The 18,721-nt window shown below is 38.8% G+C and overlaps 2 protein-coding genes across 5 annotated transcripts in view; one reads left to right on the forward strand and one right to left on the reverse strand.

Annotated features, from left to right (window-relative positions):
- The window catches only part of PEX1 (peroxisomal biogenesis factor 1), a 73,838-nt gene extending 64,422 nt beyond the window's left edge, over positions 1–9,416 (reverse strand). The window contains exons 1-3 of one of the 2 annotated variants that reach the window (XM_027102446.1): positions 9,201–9,416; positions 3,761–3,904; positions 1,342–1,425 (exon numbers count right to left, since the gene is read on the reverse strand). In XM_027102446.1, the coding sequence (XP_026958247.1) occupies positions 1,342–1,425; positions 3,761–3,904; positions 9,201–9,332 (360 nt within the window). In that variant the 5' untranslated portion in view covers positions 9,333–9,416. The remainder of the gene's footprint in view (positions 1–1,341; positions 1,426–3,760; positions 3,905–9,200) is intronic. The other variant, XM_027102447.1, reaches the window with a different exon arrangement.
- Positions 9,417–9,556: 140 nt separating this feature from the next.
- Positions 9,557–18,265, forward strand: RBM48 (RNA binding motif protein 48). Of its 3 annotated transcripts, XM_027102448.1 has the most exons (5): positions 9,557–9,799; positions 10,337–10,527; positions 12,631–12,776; positions 14,113–14,666; positions 16,287–18,265. In XM_027102448.1, the coding sequence occupies exons 1-5, from the start codon at positions 9,689–9,691 to the stop codon at positions 16,371–16,373; spliced, it is 1,089 nt and encodes a 362-aa protein (XP_026958249.1). In that variant the 5' UTR covers positions 9,557–9,688; the 3' UTR covers positions 16,374–18,265. The 3 variants fall into 3 exon arrangements, with proteins under 3 accessions (XP_026958249.1, XP_026958251.1, XP_026958250.1); XM_027102449.1 differs by lacking the exon at positions 9,557–9,799 and having other exon boundaries at positions 10,421–10,527; positions 12,636–12,776; XM_027102450.1 differs by lacking the exons at positions 9,557–9,799; positions 12,631–12,776 and having other exon boundaries at positions 10,419–10,527.
- The last annotated feature ends 456 nt before the right edge of the window (positions 18,266–18,721 follow it).

Consider the following 18,721-nt stretch of genomic DNA (forward strand, 5'->3'; position numbering starts at 1 on the left):
CACACCATGCACTAAAATAATCTCAAAATTGCTTAAAGACTTAAACATGACACCATAAAACTCCTAGAAGAGAGCATAGGCAAAACATTCTCTTGACTAAATTGTATCAATGTTTTCTTAGGTCAGTCTCCCAAGTCAATAGAAATAAAAACAAAAATAAACAAATGGGACCTAATCAAACTTACATGCTTTTGCACAGCAAAAGAAACCATAAAAAAACCAAAAAGACAACGTACAGAATGGGAGAAAATATTTGCAAATGATGTGACAGACAAGGGCTTAATCTCCAAAATATACAAACAGCTCATACAACTCAACAACAAAAAAATAAATAACCCCTCCGAAAAATGGGCAGAAGACCTAAATAGACATTTCTCCAAAGACATACAGATGGCCAGTAGGCACATGAAAAGATGCTCAACATCACTAATTATTAGAGGAATGCAAATCAAAACTACAATGAGGTATACCACCTCTAACTGGTCAGAATGGCCGTCATGAAAAAGTCTACAAGTAACAAATGCTGGAGAGGATGTGGAGAAAAGAGAACCCACTACTTGTTGGTGGGAATGTAAGTTGGTGCACTCACTATGGAAAACAGTATGGAGATTCCTCAGAAAACTAAAAATAGAACCACCATATGATCCAGCCATCCCACTCCTAGGCATATACCTGGACAAAACTATAATTCAAAAAGATACATGCACCCCAATGTTCACAGCAGCACTATTCACTATAGCCAGGACGTGGAAACAACATAAATGTCCATCGACAGATGAATCAATAAAGAAGATGTTGTACATATACACAATGGAATACTACTCAGCCATAAAAAAGAACAAAATAATGCCACGTGCAGCAACATGGATGCAACGATAGATTATCATACTAAGTGAAGGAAGTCAGAATGAGAAAGACAAATACCATATGATATCACTTATATGTGGAATCTAAAATATGGCACAAATGAACCTATCTACAAAACAGAAACAGACTCACAGACACAGAGAACAGACTTGTGGCTGCCAAGGGGGAAGCGGGAGGGAGAGGGATGGACTGGGAGTTTGGGGTTGGTAGATGCAAATTATTACACTTAGAATGGATAAACAACAAGGTTGTACTGTATGGCACAGGGGACTATATCCAATCTGCTGGGATCAACCGTAATGGAAAAGAACATTAAAAAAAAGAATGTATATATGTGTATAACTGCATTGCTTTGCTGTATAGCAGAAACTAGCACAAGATTGTAAATCAACTATAATTAAAAAAAAAAAAGACACTGATATTTTGAAGTAGTTTAACCTTAAACTGGGATAGTTCTCATTTTGTTTTCTTTACCAGTATCTCCCAATCATCTGCTGAGAGGGGTTCCACCTCAACTTGTTGACAAGACACCACATGGGAACAAGGCTTGAGAAACACCTGGAAAAAATTAAAGTACAAAACTACTATTAAAAGCCTTTTTTATATCCCTAGAAAATAAGAAGTTCTCTCTTTAGCTATGTAATTAATTTTGTGTGCATGTGTGTTTGTGTGTAGTCCTTAGGTAGGCCCTGATATACTCAGCATTTCAGAAAAAATTATTTTACAACCAATTATAAAATAAAGGAAAATACATTCTAGCACAATATAAGTTTTAAAAAATAAAGATAGCCATTTAAAGAAAAGAAATATAAGTTAAAAATGCAAGAAAAAACAATAATGTCATGAAGTCATGGCTTGATCTTATATATAAATACTATTATTTCTAGCAGTTCTGCAATTTAGTTTTATAACTAACTTCAAGCCATGCTGCTTCTGGAAAAGTAAAAAAACACACTGAAATAGAGATCAGAACCAATTATTTAGAAGCATAATCACGCACAGCTAAAAAGTATAGCAAAACAAATATCCCCTCATTCTAGTCTATAGATACACAGGAAATCCTAGTGTCTCTCAAGAATTTGGAATTAACCTTCTTACTTTCTTTCCTCTTCTATGGGCATTTCTGGGGATTAGAGGAGTAAAATCCAAAGCCACTGAGTATTAAATGCTCCTTCTCTGCCTTTTGTGGATTGGAGCAGACTTTCCCCAAGTGCCTCACCTGTTCCTCAGTTATTTCCCTCAGTACCTCCCATATACCCTATTTGAAAGCGGTGACTCTAAGGAAGCACAAAACAAGAAGCTATCATCCTGGCCAAGCCAGTCCACTTTCTGTTCCTATCAATGATTGTTTGCGAGACAGTGCCTTAGTGGTGTTGTTACAATACAAAGAATGTGCAGAAAATCGGATAGAAGTTCACTTTGAAGCAAATGGGAATTAAAAACAAGCAGGACTGTTCAGGGTGCTGATAAAGACATCAACATCAGGAATAGGAAGTTGATTTTTCCCATAGGGAAGTGCCATATACTCAAAGAGAGCAGAACTATAACCTGCTATGCAATCCTGGGCAAAATAGCCCATCTCCCTAGGTTTGCAGAGCAAGGCACCAAAGTTAGTGATTTCTAAGGTCACTAAGCTGCTAAAGTTTTAAGATTCTAGCAAAAATTTAAGGTAAGCAAAAGACTAGTGCTAGGCCTATGGATTTCTCATCAGTGGCCTATTCTCATTATCAGAAACATGCATGAAAAAAATTAGTCTGTGTTCAAAACAAGTTAAAAAGATGTTGGGCTTCCCTGGTGGCACAGTGGTTGAGAGTCCGCCTGCCGATGCAGGGGACGTGGGTTCGTGCCCCGGTACGGGAAGATCCCACATGCCGCGGAGCGGCTGGGCCCGTGAGCCATGGCCGCTGAGCCTGCGCGTCCAGAGCCTGTGCTCCGCAGCGGGAGAGGCCACAACAGTGAGAGGCCCGCGTACCGCAAAAAAAAAAAAAAAAAAAAGATGTGACATTCTTCAGTATTCTTGTGAGAAACTGGTAATAGAAAGCAATTTAGCCCCATCTATCAAATTTTTAAATGTGCAGTGCCCTAGACTTGGCAATTCAATTTTTAATATTTATTTCACTTCATACATATACAAACATGTTCAATGTATATTGTCTGTAATATGTGGAAAGGATCTCTGATATAGTTTGTGGGGGAAAAATTGCAGAAAATATGTATGATCTCATTCTTTAAATCCTGACGGTCTAATGAGATCCCACAGTACACAATCATTCTGAGGCTGGGATTAGAGAAAGGGAAAAACATTTTCTACTTTCAACTGTAAAACATTTGTACTGAATATGTATTACCTCTGCAGTTTAAAATAGTTAAAACCATAAACTGGTGAATATGATAAAATGAAGAGAAACATGAGTCCTTAAGCTTTAGAGTTTACAATCTAAGCACATGAAATTCACAGGCAAGATGAAACTGGAAAAATAATAACTCTCTTTTGTAGGACAGATTTTTTTAAATCAAGTATGACCCTGGAAGGTTAGAAAATCTGTCAGAAACAAATAAAATGAAGTTCAATAATAGTAAGTAAAACTCATTAATTCATATAGCAAAAAAAATTGCACAAAAAACAAAATTAAGGTACCTGGAAAGTGAGTAAAATAGCAGAATACAAAATCAACTAGGGACCATGGGAGACTACTAGATAATGACTTAATGGAGTATATGGTAGATAGTGACTTAACAACAGTTACAGTCAACTTGAACATCCTGGATTGGTTATAGTAGCACACAAGTTAGGTGTCATCTTACCGCCTTAAAAATATATCTGAACTTTTATTTCTATTGCTGTATTATGTGACATCAGAAGAAAGTCATTGTCATCACATTTTGTGCTTACCTGTTCCCCATTTGAAAGTCCAAGTTTCTGACCAAATTGTCTGCTAATTTCAGCCACATTTTCACCTTGATCACTAAAATGTCTACCTTCCACCCAGCTCAAGAATGCAGGCTCGTGACCCCAGGATACTTCTATAGCTTGATTCTATTTATTCAAAAAATAAGAAATGGGGGAGAAAAGTTTTGAAAGTTTTTACATGCTTCTCTGGATTCACATAAAAGATAAACTATTATTGCAATCCACACATACAAAAAGAGTTCTATAAATAGTTGATAGCACTCTGTTATATCCACATTTGTCACAGCATTTTAAAAGCTATAATCTGGGCTTCCCTGGTGGCGCAGTGGTTGAGAGTCCGCCTGCCGATGCAGGGGACATGGGTTCGTGCCCCAGTCTGGGAGGATCCCACATGCCACGGAGCGGCTGGGCCCGTGAGCCATGGCTGCTGAGCCTGCGCTCCGCAACGGGAAAGGCCACAACAGTGAGAGGCCCGCGTACACACACACAAAAAAGCTATAATCTTTTCCAGTACCCAATGATGGTGATGCTATGGGTGAAACCAATACCCTTACATTCTTATGATGGCATTATAAATTGATTCAACCATTCCAGAATTTACAATGGCAACAGGTAGCCAATGAACTTACACAGCCTTTGACCTTGCTTATTTATTTAGAATTAATGATTCAAAGAAGAAGAACAAAACTACACCAGAACATATCTCTTCAGTATTTTCTATGTGAAAACTTAGGACTCCTCTATGAAAAAAAAAAAAAGAACTGTCTTATATGTCTAGCAATATGGAAATTACTAAATAAGCTGTAAATTTACCATTTTAGTCAATAAGTAGAAACATGTAATCAATAAAAATGTAATAGTATTTATTTATTAGAAGAGTAATACATGGTAAAAGCACAAAAAGTATAAAAGCATAAAATGTGAGGGCTGGTCCCTGTTCCCAGAGGTAATTACTGTTAATAGCTTATGCACATTCCAGAAATTTTATATTACGCAGCTTCTTAAATAATAATTTTTAAAAGTCTTGAACTATGGAAACATAAGTAAAAAAAAGCAAAGTATAAAATTTATTCTTCTTAAGAGCAATTATATAAAATATGTATGCCTGTGCTTAAGGATTAAAAAATGTTTTCTATGATTTAAAAATTACAAACCTACTAAAGAAACCTTGGGAAATATATAAACCTGGAAGGGAAAAAAGGAATTACTGATATTCCCATGTGAATATCAAACATGTTAGTCTATTTCTGGCTAATCCTTTTTTTAAATAAATTTATATATTTTTAAATTTATTTATTTTTGGCTGCACTGGGTCTTCGTTGCTGCGCAAGGGCTTTCTCTAGTTGTGGTGAGCGGGCTTCTCTTGCTGCGGGGCATGGGCTTCTGTAGTTGTGGCTCATAGGCTCTAGAGTGCAGGCGCAGTAGTTGTGGCGCACAGGCTTAGTCGCTCCGTGGCATGTGGGATCTTCCCGGACCAGGGCTCGAACCCATGTCCCTGCATTGGCAGGCGGATTCTTAACCACTGCGCCACCAGGGAAGTCCTTCTTACAATTCTTTACAGGACAGTTCCACCACTCTGGCTGACAAAATCTTTCCACTGAGAACAATGTGATACAGTAGAAAGAGACTCAGATTTGCAGTCAAAGTCCAAAGTTACTAGGTCAGCTGTAACTATGTGAGCTGAGATTATAAGAGTCAAAGTGACCAATCCCCCAAAAACTTTCTACGCGGTTTCATCAGTCATTGACATATAATGCAGATCAGCTGCCCTATTTCATATGAAGAAACTTTTAAAACCACAGATGTTAAATAAGGAAATATGAAATATGCCCTGAAATATCAAAAAGGAGAACCCACCAACTCCCTGGAAAAGGGAAAAATCAACTTCATTAAATATGAAAAATACTTCAATTATTCATTTGGTCAAAAGGTAGTAATCAGCCCCATAAAGTCATAATATATGTTCAGATATAAACTTTGCAGACTAATGTTGTGAGTTCATTTTTACGTCAAAAATCATTCACTTGGACCACAGAGCCCCTGGGCCCTCAGGTAGAGAGAAGAAAAGGACAGCCTAGAGAAAAAGGAGCCCCTTTTCCAGGAGTTCAATCTAATCAACAAATGACTGACCTGCTTTTGCCTAAACCCATGGTATCCATATCACTTGAAGGGAATTGCTGGGTGAAACCATAGGTTGTAGTGCCTTAGGATCGGCCAGGTCCGAGGCCTGGGTAACACAAAGGAAATGACAAAATGGCTATTTCTGGAGGGTGATTTAGGTTCATTTGGTTGCTCTCAGTGTGGATATGAATCCTTTCCCCTGTTTCAGTAATGCAGACAAAGTAACTGAGTTACAGTAGTGATTCTCAACTGAGGGTGATTTTCTCCCCCAGGAGACATTTGACAATGTCTCCAGATATTTTTGGTCACGACCAGGAGGAGGGGTGTTGCTGACATCTAGTGGGTAGAGGCCAAAGATGCTGCTAAATATCCTACAATACCCAGGACAGTCCCCCACAACAGGAAATTTCCCAGCCTAAAATGTCAATAGTGCCAAGGTTAAGAAATCCTGAGTTAAAGGATCCTCTGGGTACCCAGTCCTGAAACAGGACTTGGATAAACAAAAGAAGACAATACTTAAAACACAGAACAGAATATAACAAGTGAGCTGTGTCACAAAAACACTGCAGTGAAGTTTTGAAAAGGAGACAAATGTGGGCAACAGAGAATCTGAAACTACGTGGAGGAGGTAGAATTATGCTGTTTTTAAAAGCGTGGAATGAGAAAAAATGCTTTAGGGAAGAATAGCTTGAGTAAGAGCACAGAAGTGGGAAGAAGCTGGGTTATGGAAGAAACAGCGAGGAGGCGAGTGTTGATGATGCAGGTGAGTTACAGACGAGGGCAAATTAAGTGCATGGAAATGGACTGGCCAGCTTCCTCATGCGTGAAAGTACAGAAATGACCTAGATACCTAAGGTCTCTTTCACCATCAACATTCTGTGATTCTAGAACAACGGGTCTCAACTTTTTGTGCATCCAAGTAGCCTTAAGATATATCTAAAACTACAGATGCCTGAAGCCCACTCCCCAAGGCTCTGATTCAGTAGGACTGAGGAAGAACCAGAACATCGGTATTTTTAAAGCCTTTTGCAACATGATAAATACAATTAACACTGTTGTATTAATATATATGAAACTTGTTGAGAGTAAACACTGAGTTCTCATCACAAGGAAAACATTTTTTTCTACTTCTATAATTTTTTATCTATATGAGATGATGGATGTTCACTAAACATTGTGCTCATCATTTCATGATGCATGTAAGTCAAATCATTATGCTGTACACTTTAAACTTACACAGGGCTGTATGCCAATTATATCTCAAAACTGAAAGAAAAAAAGGTAAACCTGACACAGGCCAGAAAATCATCACTCTGACTCTTTACCCATTACAGTATTATCTGTATTATGTATTCAATGCTTCAGCTGAAGCAAAATAATTCAACCTATTAACTCCCGACTCATGACTTTCTACTTTAACAATTATCTATGCCCTCTAACTCAATACTTCTGGGAGCCTATCCTAAATAACCAGAAAATAAAACAATGTTTTATTATATATTATACAACAAAGATATGTTATTTTTAACTTTTATTAAAATATAATTACAGTATCACTTTTAATGTCTAAAAATGGAATACAATATAAACATTCCATCACAGTGAACAATTAAATTATGTCAAACTTATGACAGAGTACTAATTAGCCACTAAAAGTGACAATTACCTTTTAACAAAATAAAACACTTATAATAACTCTAAGGGAAAATATCAGGATACAAAACTACATATAAGGGTGTGTGTAGGACTCCATTTCTGTTAAAAATAGAGATTAGAAACAAAACTAGAACGTTTGATTCAAACTGTTAACATTAGTTATCTTTAGGTTTGGGGATTATGGGTAACTTTATTTTCTTGTTTATAATTTTCCATGCTTTCCAAATTTCCTATAAAACATGTATTACTTTTCTAATTGGGGAGAAAAGTTGGCCTATTCTGCTGATATAGGCTGGACCGAAACAACAGTTTCTTCCAAGGCTAAAGGGATTTAAGTTTCAAAAATATATCTACGAATTAATGCCTATGAATACTTATTGAAGGCTAAAAATTTTAAAAATAGATCAAGACCACTAAATTCTTAAATAGTGATGAATGCAACACAGCATCCACATTTTAGAGCTACTGTAAGGAAGCAATCCTATAAACTCATTAGGTGGGGAGTGTTTCCTATAAACTCATTAGGTGGAGATTTGAAGGCACTGTGGGCAATTTCCATCAAAGCTGACTGAGAGCACAGGGCAGGCAGGATCTACCTGGGATCTGGTGACATAACTAACTCATCTCCTGCCATGAAGGGAGCTCATTAAGGCCAAGAGACTACCTACTTTATGGTAAAACAAATAATAGCAGGATCTGTTGAAATTAACGTGCTTTGAAAGACAGGGCAAATATAATCTAGAAAAGTAGTTATTAAAATGGAAAGGTGGGATATTTGAAATTATTGCAAACTCTTAAATATTTCCTGCAAGGATTAGCCAGTAGTGGGGTACTAGGCATCCAGGATTTTCAAAGATTTCGAATATTCTATCCTTTTGCCCCCAGAAGCACACTCAAACTCGTAGGCCAGGTGCCTCTATGTTAAAATAATGAAAGTAGGGATGTGGTTAGAGCTATGAACTACCACAATCACAATGTTCAGACGGCAACTGAAAGCAGAGGTTCAAGTAATCCTAACTACATACGTTCAAATATGCATAATCTCACTGCACATTCCCAGCACACCTCACAGGTGTTCCGAGTAACGGAGACGCTGGAAGAACCTTCATCTTATTAACCTATCCCGCTCGTGGGACACAGGGCTCAGTCTCTGTTAACCTACAGGGGCTCCACAAACCAAGGCTGCCCCTCCTTCTGGAGGCCCGGGCCACAGCCGTGCAGGCACCTGGAAATCATTGGTAGGAAAAACACTCTTTAAAAATGAAACAAAACAAAACCCAAAAAGACAAACCCGACTTCTCAAAAGCTTTTCCAACCTGGAGTGAGGAATAGCTGAACGCAGTGGCAGAGTATCAGGATGTTTGAAAGCCCAGTTTCACCAAGTAAAAGACCTGGAATGCGGCAAGTTAACTCAAAGGCTCGGGGCTGCACTAGACGTGGTATGGTTGCAAAGACCGCCCAGACCGGCCCACAGTCTGGCCTCTGAACCGGTCGGCGGCCCGGGCAAAGCAGCCCGCGTCCCGCCGCCGGGAGAGGCCTGAGCGGCCGCTGCGTCCCTAACAGACCTGGGCCCCGGCCGACCGCAGACGGCCCACCAGGTGCCTCGACTCGGGGCCGGGAATCCCGTCCGGGGCAGGCGCGTTACCTGCAGCAGATGCAGCTGGGCCACGAGGCGCCGCGGCAAATGGAGGAAGCAGTCGCGAGCGTTGGTGAAGGCTACGGTCACGACCGCCCCGTCACCCCCAGCACCCGCCAGCCGACCGCCGCCCCACATCATCCGCAAGCGCTGTTCCCGCGGCCACTCACCCTAGTCGACCCGGGCTAATCCGGCAGGCCGAGGACGTCGAAGCCGGAGAAGATCGATCGGCCCCGCCCCTAGTCCCGCCCATAGCCCTGCCGAGCGTCTGTAGCGGGAGGGGCGTGCGAGCCTGCTCCGGCTCTCCGGGCCTCTCCGCCGCGCCGCAGGGGGGCGGCACCTCGTTCACCGAATTCTCGCTCACAGGAAACGATGGCTGACGCTATCGATTCTTCAGCCAATCTCGGCACGCCTTGACCCAGCCCTCTCTCTTATTGGATACACAAGAGGGCAAGGAGGCGGATGTTGTCGTCTCTGCGAGGGCCCAAACCGGCAAGATGGCGTCGAGTGGCGGGGAGCTTGGGGGCGTATTCGACCACCACGTCCAAAAGGCTGTGTGCGACTCGCGGGCCAAGTATCGGGAGGGGCGACGGCCTCGCGCTGTCAAGGTAAAGTGATTTCGGTTTCATTCGCTGTCCTCAGTAGCTTTGTGTGAGCTCTAGCTTCACATGCCTAGCCTACGTAAATAAAATCTTGAAAGGCTGTGGTCACATCCATTCACTGGAGATGAGTGTGAGGAACGCTGGTACTCAGGTACCAGATATTCTTGCGACCTCTTTAGCCAACTGTTAGAACCTCAGCTCCGTGAAAACAGGGCTGTGTTTTAGTCATTGTATCATCCGCGTTTACACTAGTCCTTGTCACACGGTAAGGCTCAATGACTATGTTAACTCTTTCCTGTCGTATCTACCGAGCCAACTTCTGGAAAACGTGTCGATTGAAGGTAGTCTATTAGGTGCTTTAGCTAGAGGCCTTCACACGTAGGGTGAATTCTTTATGCAGAGAGAGGGGCAAATTTTTGATTCTTTATTTTTTGCAGACTTTCTGAACAGAATAGTTCTTGTTTTCAATTTTGTTTTTAATAGGAGCAGATTTGTCTTAGGCTTATTTGTGAAATACATTTAATGTGTCTGCATTTCTTTTAGGTATATACAGTCAATTTGGAATCTCGGTACTTATTAATACAAGGAGTTCCTGCAGTGGGAGCGATGAAGGAATTAGTTGAGCGATTTGCTCTGTATGGTGCAATTGAACAGTATAATGCTCTGGATGAATACCCAGCAGAAGACTTTACAGAAGTTTACCTTATTAAATTTCTTAATTTACAAAGTGCAAGGTAATATGCAAGTTAAGCAGTGTCTCATTTTCTCCATTCCCATTGGTATCATTTTGTCCTCTCTCATTCATTCCCGAATTACCCAATAACTTAACATGGCCGTTATTATTTTTCTCCAGTTTTCTTAAGTGTTAGCGTTACCAAAACTCTGTCCATAGATCATTCCCATACTTAACAATTTTCTGTCGTGTAGTGTGGTAGATTAAAGATTGGGTTTGGGGTAAGTTTTCAGGTTCCACTGCTTACATTGTGACCTTGGACAAGTTATTCAACCCCATTAAACCTGTTTTCGTATTCTGTAAAATCCATATGGTAAAAGGATCTACTTATTGAAGTTGTGTGAGGATGAAATGAGATAATTCACGTAAAGGGATTAGCAAATGCCTTCTGTTCAGAATGCAATAAACATTAGCCGTTGAGGGACTTCCCTGGCTGTCCAGCGATTAAGACTTCGCCTTCCAGTGCAGGGGGTGTGGGTTCGATCCCTGGTCGGGGAGCTAAGATCCCACATGCCTCGCAGCCAAAAAACCAAAACATAAAACAGAAGCAATATTGTAACAAAGTCAATAAAGACTTTTAAAATGGTTCACATCAAAATATCTTAAAAAAAGATTAGCTGTTGAGCTATTGTTATGCACCTATATGAATTGACCCCATCTTTTCTATCCTTCTATATATAACATAAACTCTCTGCTCCAATAAGGCTGAAATGTGAAATGCCTTATCTCTTTTTATGTTGATTCCTATTCTTGTCACTAATACACTCCAAGACCCATCCTTCCGTGGCTATTAAAATTCTTATTTTCTTTTCTGTGCTACAAATAACACTTGGGTACACAGGGTCATGTAGTGTTGTCCAGTTGCTCTTATGTATAGTCTCACTGCTCTAACCAACTTGCCAGCTCCTTATGGTGAGGGAAGCATATTTTCTCATTGTGCATTCATTCTAAGGAGTTTTTACATCTCCCACACCACCTAGGACAGTAGACCATGCAGTGTGACATCTGGATTTGAATCCTAGCTCCACAAACCAATGTGGGCATGGCCAAGTTATAAATCTCCCCAGGTCTTAGTTTCATCATAAGATTGTTGTAAAGTGTTAATTCAAGTGAAGCATTTAAGCACTTAGGACACTGCGGTACGTAGTAATATCTCAATGAATATTTCTTATCATTTTCCCTGGGCATAGAAGTACTTAATTATTGTAGTAATTCCTGGCCAGTCATAGATGTTTTTTTTTGTTTTGTTTTTAAGATGTTGGGGGTAGGAGTTTATTAATTTATTTATTTCTTTTTGCTGTGTTGGGTCTTAGTTTCTATGCGACGGCTTTCTCTAGTTGTGGCAAGCAGGGGCCACTCTTCATCGCGGTGCCCGGGTGTCTCACTGTCGAGGCCTCTCTTGTTGTGGAGCACAGGCTCCAGACGCGCAGCCTCAGTAGTTGTGGCTCACGGGCCCAGTTGCTCCGTGGCATGTGGGATCCTCCCAGACCAGGGCTCAAACCCTTGTCCCCTGCATTGGCAGGCAGATTCTCAACCACTGTGCCACCAGGGAAGCCCATCATAGATGTTTAATAAGTATTTGTTGAATGAATACCATCCTCTTATTTTCTCACTATTTGTTACATATTCAATATTTCCTCCATTATTGAAGGTTTACAATAACAATATTTTTAACTAATTTCTTACATATGAATTCCATTATAGGAAAACATTGTGCTGAAAAGGCTAAATTAGGTATGAGCTAACTCTCAAGCGCCAGTTAACTTAACACAGAGAAAAATCTCTATTTCATGACCACAGATTGTGTACCTCAGACCAACAAGCTGGACCCTATATTGGTTAAAGGGAATCTCGCTTGTATGGATGACTTAGTTAAAACCTATTAAGACTCTTGGGAGAGGGGAGGAAAGGCTCTAAGAGAGTATGCAGTGGATCAGTAGGGTCAATACCATCCACAAGCAGAGCATCTTAATTCCCAAGCTATAGAATATATATACACAGCAAAAGCTGGACTTTGCTCTTTAGATCAGTGTATTGTATACTAGTTAAGCTTTCATGCTAAGTAAATCTAGATTAGTAAACCATGATATGTATTTCTGTTTAGGATAGCCAAGAGAAAAATGGATGAACAAAGTTTCTTTGGTGGATTGCTTCATGTGTGCTATGCTCCAGAATTTGAGACAGTTGAAGAAACCAGAAAAAAATTACAAGAGAGGAATGCTTATGTAGCAAGAACTACTAAAAATAAAGGTATGGAAAGCCTATTACTAAACAACACCTCCTATGTGTCAGATATTTTGCTACGTTTATCATCATGGAGTTCCCAGTCTAGTGAGAAAACAGACAAGTAAAGGATCACAATTTTCAATATCTGTAGACTACAGGGTTCTTTACAGAATGCTGTGTAATCTGGGCTGGGAAGGGAGAGGTGTTGTTTCATGGAAGGCTTCCTAAGGATGAGAGAGGTGGCTGAGTTCTGAAGGGTAAGTAGACATTACTTGGAAGGGGAGAGGAAGAGACGGAAAGATGGGCCAGAGGAATAAATGAGCATCATGCATTTTAAGGAACAGTGAGTAGTATATGATAACCACAACACAGCTTCAGTGAGAGATAAGAGAAAAGGAGACAGGAAGTAAAGCCTGAAAAGCCTGTGTCCATGCTGAGGAATTAAGGCTTTGACCAAAAGGCAGTGAGAAACACCTCTGATGTGCAGGCCAGTTACAACTGCAAAAAGTGGATAAGTTCCACTTTTGATGAACACCAGCTGGCCAAATGCCCAATATGCCCATCCAAGTTGCCCTAGACACAAATTCCCAGTGCACCGAATGGAGTCATAGGATCTGGCACATGGACTGTAGAACTAGAGCAGTCAGAATTGGACTAAGATAATGTGTGTGGTCTGAAATCTGAATAGTTCCAGAGGCTCAAATTACCAAATTTCCACCCTTTGGTTAAAAGACAAAGACAGTGTCCATACAGCTATCAAATATGATGAGTTTATGGCTGATTGAGTAAGGGGCATGTGGCAGTGTGAAGAGAGAAATAAAGTGTAAAACTTACCTAAAATTTTGGCGAGAGCTGTTGGGAGTCTCTGGTCAGTTGTAGATGCTGAACTTTAACCTGTGTGAATAACTAGCTTCAGGAAAACCTGTATGTGTGACCAAAGAAATGATAAAATATGGACCCAGCATATTGTCTCCTTTAAAAGCTACAAATACAAACTAAGCAGCATGATACATACAGTAAAATACTTTGAAGCCATAAAGTTTTCTATGTAATGACATGGAAAAACTCTACAAGATTTAGAGTTAACTGGAAAGCAGAAAGGTTCAGAGAAATGGGTATTACAGGAGAAAAAGAGGGGTAAGTGGGAGGAAGAAAGGTAAGACATACTGGACAGATATCCTTTTTAGCTTTTAAACCATGTGAATATATTCCCTACTCAAGAAGTAAATTTTTTAGGGTAGTGTTCATTAACATCTTAAAGTGATGTTTCTTTTTAAAAGTACATGTTTCTGAATGATGAAAACAATAAATGAACCATTTCTGTTTCCCTTTCTCTCACCTTTTAAATTCTAATATAAAGATCATTACATGACAAAGAAGCATAAAGATACAAAAGATTTTAGACAGGACTTCTATTCGAAGACCTCTGGATTTCCTGCAGCCTCTTTGAACACATCTACTGGGAACTCAGATCTTTGTCTTCCTTATTCCTGTGAGTTGCCTTTGTGCTGTTTCTCCCCCAAATGTACATGTTCATCAGGAGAACATGTGGACAGAGCATCAAACTCCTCTCAGGATGGTAGAAACCATGATGAAACACTGGAGCATTGTAACCACTATGACTCTCTGCAAAAAATGCAGATGAAAACTTTGAAAAATTCATTGGCCTTCCCTGGCGCACAGAAGGCTATTACTCCTTCAGAGGCAGTTGACAGATTTATGCCTAGGACAACACAACTGCAGGAGCGGAAAAGAAGAAGAGAAGATGATTGTAAACATGGAACTCTTCTTGAAGCAAGCACAAGTAGTAATGAGGTTATGATTGGCCCTCAGTTACCAGACATTCCTAAAGTAGACATGCATGATGACTCGTTGAATACAACAGCGAATTTAATTCGGAGTAAACTTAAAGAGGTAAGATCATTAAAAAAAAAAAAAATGTTTTAAGAGACGATTTGGTTACAGGACTAACAACTGAATGGAGACTTATTTCTGGGAACTACAGTATTATCATTCTTGTTTTTTTCATTTTTACTTTTTAGATGTGTTTCCTACAATTCTCTATTGAAGTACAATAACTGAATTTGACTCACAGATATGTATTTGCTTTGATATCTTTAATCCTTGCTTTAAACATATTTTATATCACTCTAAGTAGAAAATATAAAAGCAGTAGTTTTAGCCAGTTAGATCAATCTGTGAGAATGGAGCCCAGGCCCTCCCTTTTTTAAAAGCTCTCCAGATAGTTCTAATATGAGCCAACATAGAGAACTACTGCATTGAGGGAAAATTATTACAATTTATTTCTCAAGTTCAAAATTACATAAAATTCAAATGCTTATTTTGCTTCTTTAATACAGATAGCCATAAAAGAAGGTGAGATTTCTAAAGATTAGCCCTTAAGGTCTGAATTTTAATTTTAAATTTCTTAAATAGTTTAGAGCTAGATTGTTCTACTTAGGTAGCAGTTTTTTAATGTTATTTACGTAACCATTTTCCATTTTCTAAGCACAAATGAAAGAAAGTTAACATTTGAGTTAGCGTTTGAAAAATACCTTATCGTGGGGCAAGACTTTCAGAAATCATAATCTGCTGGAGAAAGACCATTCTCTTATACTTGAACTCAGGTTCAGAAAGTGCTTTTCACATAGTTGTACATATATTTTACAATGTAATTAAGAGAGGCTAAGGTAGATTCTTTATGTACCCTTTTTTAACCTCAACATTATCCAGTTGAGGATGAGGAATTGTTTTATAATAATAAAAATCCATGGACACAGTTTTTATGCTTAAGCCTCTTTAAACATTTTTTTGCTTGTACTGGCACCCTTCCTTCAGATACAACTAAACTGAGACATAGATACAGATACATAGCTATCTTAGAGCTGACTGTATTTTCCAGAAAAAAAGAGTTAGGTCCAAATCCTAGATATAGAAATAGTAGAACAACAAAAAGGAGAAACACTAAATACAGTTTACTACAGTTTCTAATAATTTTCCATTTTAAGTGAAGACTGTCTTACTGTGCTTTAACTTATACTGTCTACGTTGTTCTGATGTATTTGATTTCATTTTTCCCTAAGAAATTGAAGATTCTAGCATTTTCTGCATATTTCTTTAAATTTTTCATCCCCCATCCCCACTGGAGCCTCAATGTCTCTAAATATATCAAATATTATAAGTGTTTCAAGTTATGCATAACCAGGGTATCTATCTGTATTTATAAAATTACAAGTGACTTCATCATAAAATAACAGATCTATAAAGGAATGTTAAAGTAGAGCATATGTTTACTTTTCTCCCCTCAAAATTTCTTTCTTGTTAAATGGCTTTAGAAATTTTACTCCCATCAATGTTTGGACATAAAACTTTGCTCTGTGCCTGGATCGTAGGCTGCACCTTGAACTTGGGCTAACTGCCTTAAATGTGATGGCAAAGATTAAACTACTGGATGTATATCCTACCTATTCTAATGGTTTATTACTCTTGTACTATAAAAATTATAGTGTTGGTGGTTCTCTTTTTTTAACCTAGGTAATTTCATCTGTGCCGAAGCCTCCAGAGGACAAACTGGAAGGTGTGCGTGGAAATCATCCTTTAAAACAAAGAAGAAGAATATAAATTGTCTGCAGTAAACTAATATTTTTAAAGGCCTATTTATTTTTTATTTTTAGGCTGTCATTTTAATTCTTAAAGAGATTTTACTGCTGGTATTTTTTTTTTAATGCACTCCTCTTTGTAATTTCATTCAACCTACTTGTCTCATATAGTTTCATCTTTTAAAACTAGTTTATCATGGACAAAATACATGCCAGCCAATTATGTCCCTTAAAAAAACTAAAACTTTTCCAGAAGTTCCACCCAGTGACTTTGGTTACATCTTATTGGCTAGAACTGGGCCCGTGGCTGTTCCTTATAGAGGAGTCTAGAATGTTGAATGTTTGGGTTTCCAACTTCTGTGGTTGAGGAAGCAAGAGAAAAGAGGGTTGTGAATGGCTCATTCACAATATGTGCCCCCAAATTAAGGTTGTTGGTTAACTTAACAAACAAATTAATTAATTTATCATTACTTATCATAGATGTTATTTTGATCCATACTTAATATTACAGAAATCATTCTTACTACCTCTCACACTGCAATCACTATATGTAAATTAATTGAAGCAAATATAGAAACTTTATAATATAAATATAGGCAACCAGGATCTGTTTCTGAATTTAATAATTTTGAGTAATTCACATTCAAAAACTAGAAGTCAGGATGTGTTGGAATGCCAGGGCTTCAAAATCAAGACAATTCTATAAAGCAAAAAAGTTAAACTATTAGAACAAAGCTAAAATTAGAAGCTTATATGCTTTAGTTAACTTCAAAGAGTAATTTACTTCATCTATGGCAGAAACAAATCAGTATTTGTAAATGCTAGACTTTTATTACCACTACTTTTAGCATATCCACATTTTTTTTTTCCTGGCAGTGCATCACATAATTGGAAATCCAAGTATGTCCAGGCTGTTTCCTTTTTTTTTTTTTTTTTTTAACTGATAACAATAACCTAAGGAGGCCCATACAAAATGGTGTCTGTTTTTCTCCTTGTCCTAAGGGCCTCTTGCCTAATGGATTGAATTTGAATATAAAGGTTAGGAAGTTCCACCTTCATTTATGACTTACTGATTCAAACTTGCTAGGAAGGCACTTAGTTGTGGATGGTATTAAAAGAAGCTGCAGGCAAGGTGTCTGTCTGGCTCTACCTCCTTGTGAGGTAATTAATTAGATATATAGTTGACCTTTGAACAACACGGGGTTAGGGTTGCTGACCCTCCACACAGTCAAAAATCCACATATAACTTTACAGTCTGCCCTCCATATCTGCTGTTTTGTATCCTCAGATTCAACCAACCATGGATTATGCAGTATTGTAGTATGTATTTATTGAAAAAGAAATCCACATACAAGTGGACCCTCACAGTTCGAACCCGTGTTGTTCAAGGGTCAACTATACTTTTTGCTGCACTCTCAGTTAAAAAAATACATTAGTCACCTCAGCATAGAGTTGGAAAAAGCAAGTTTCTCTCTGGATCAGGCTTCTCAGATTTTAAGGTGCTGTGAATCTCCACCTTTTGTCTTATTAAAATGCAGACTCTGATGGTGGTGGCAGAGGCTGGTGGGTGGCCGAAATTGGGAGTTGCTTAATGGGTATAGAGTTTCAGTTGTGCAAGATGAGTTCTCGAGATTGGTTGCACAATAGCATGTATGTACTTAACACTACTGAACTGTACACATAAAATTGGTTAAGAAGGTAAATGTTATGATAGGTGTATTTTACCACAATACAGCAGAAATTAGCACAACATTGTAAATCAACTATACTTCAATTAAAAAAAAAATTTCTCTGATAGCCCTAAAGGGAGGAGCTGCTAAGTGGGTTCTGTGTTCTTGAGTGGATTCCTGATCTGTGACTGTGTGAAGGCCAGCCCTCCTTGTCCCTGCCAGCATACACAAAATTTGACCACAATGAGAGAAAAAATAAACCCTTCTTGTGTCAAGCACTTAAAACAAAAACAAAACCTCTGATTCAGCTGGTTTGAGGTGGGGTCCGAGATTCTGCATTTCTCACAAGGTCCTAGGTGATACCATTGCGGCTGGTACAGACTACACTTCGAATAGTAAGGCTCTAGATAACTGGCTTACAGATGAACACTTGGGGAGCAGCTGAAGAACCATTGGTGTTCCATCTGAACCTAAGTAATTACTCCAATCCAGTCCATTACTCTGAACTCTTTCACCCATCAGGTTCCCAGACAAAATTAAAATGTGAGAATAAACGACAACGGGACAAGTTAGATGAGCTGACATAGCTAAGGATAGCTTAACAGTATGCAAATTCATCCACAAAATCACCATCTAAATTACTGCAGAGAATAAAAAGTTTCTTCCTATATCACATGTTTACAAAGCACAGTTGGTCAAA

This window comes from Aethalodelphis obliquidens, unplaced genomic scaffold (genome assembly GCF_003676395.1).
Source record: "Aethalodelphis obliquidens isolate GAN/ISIS:26980383/991018 unplaced genomic scaffold, ASM367639v1 scaffold5, whole genome shotgun sequence".
NCBI lineage: Eukaryota > Metazoa > Chordata > Mammalia > Artiodactyla > Delphinidae > Aethalodelphis > Aethalodelphis obliquidens.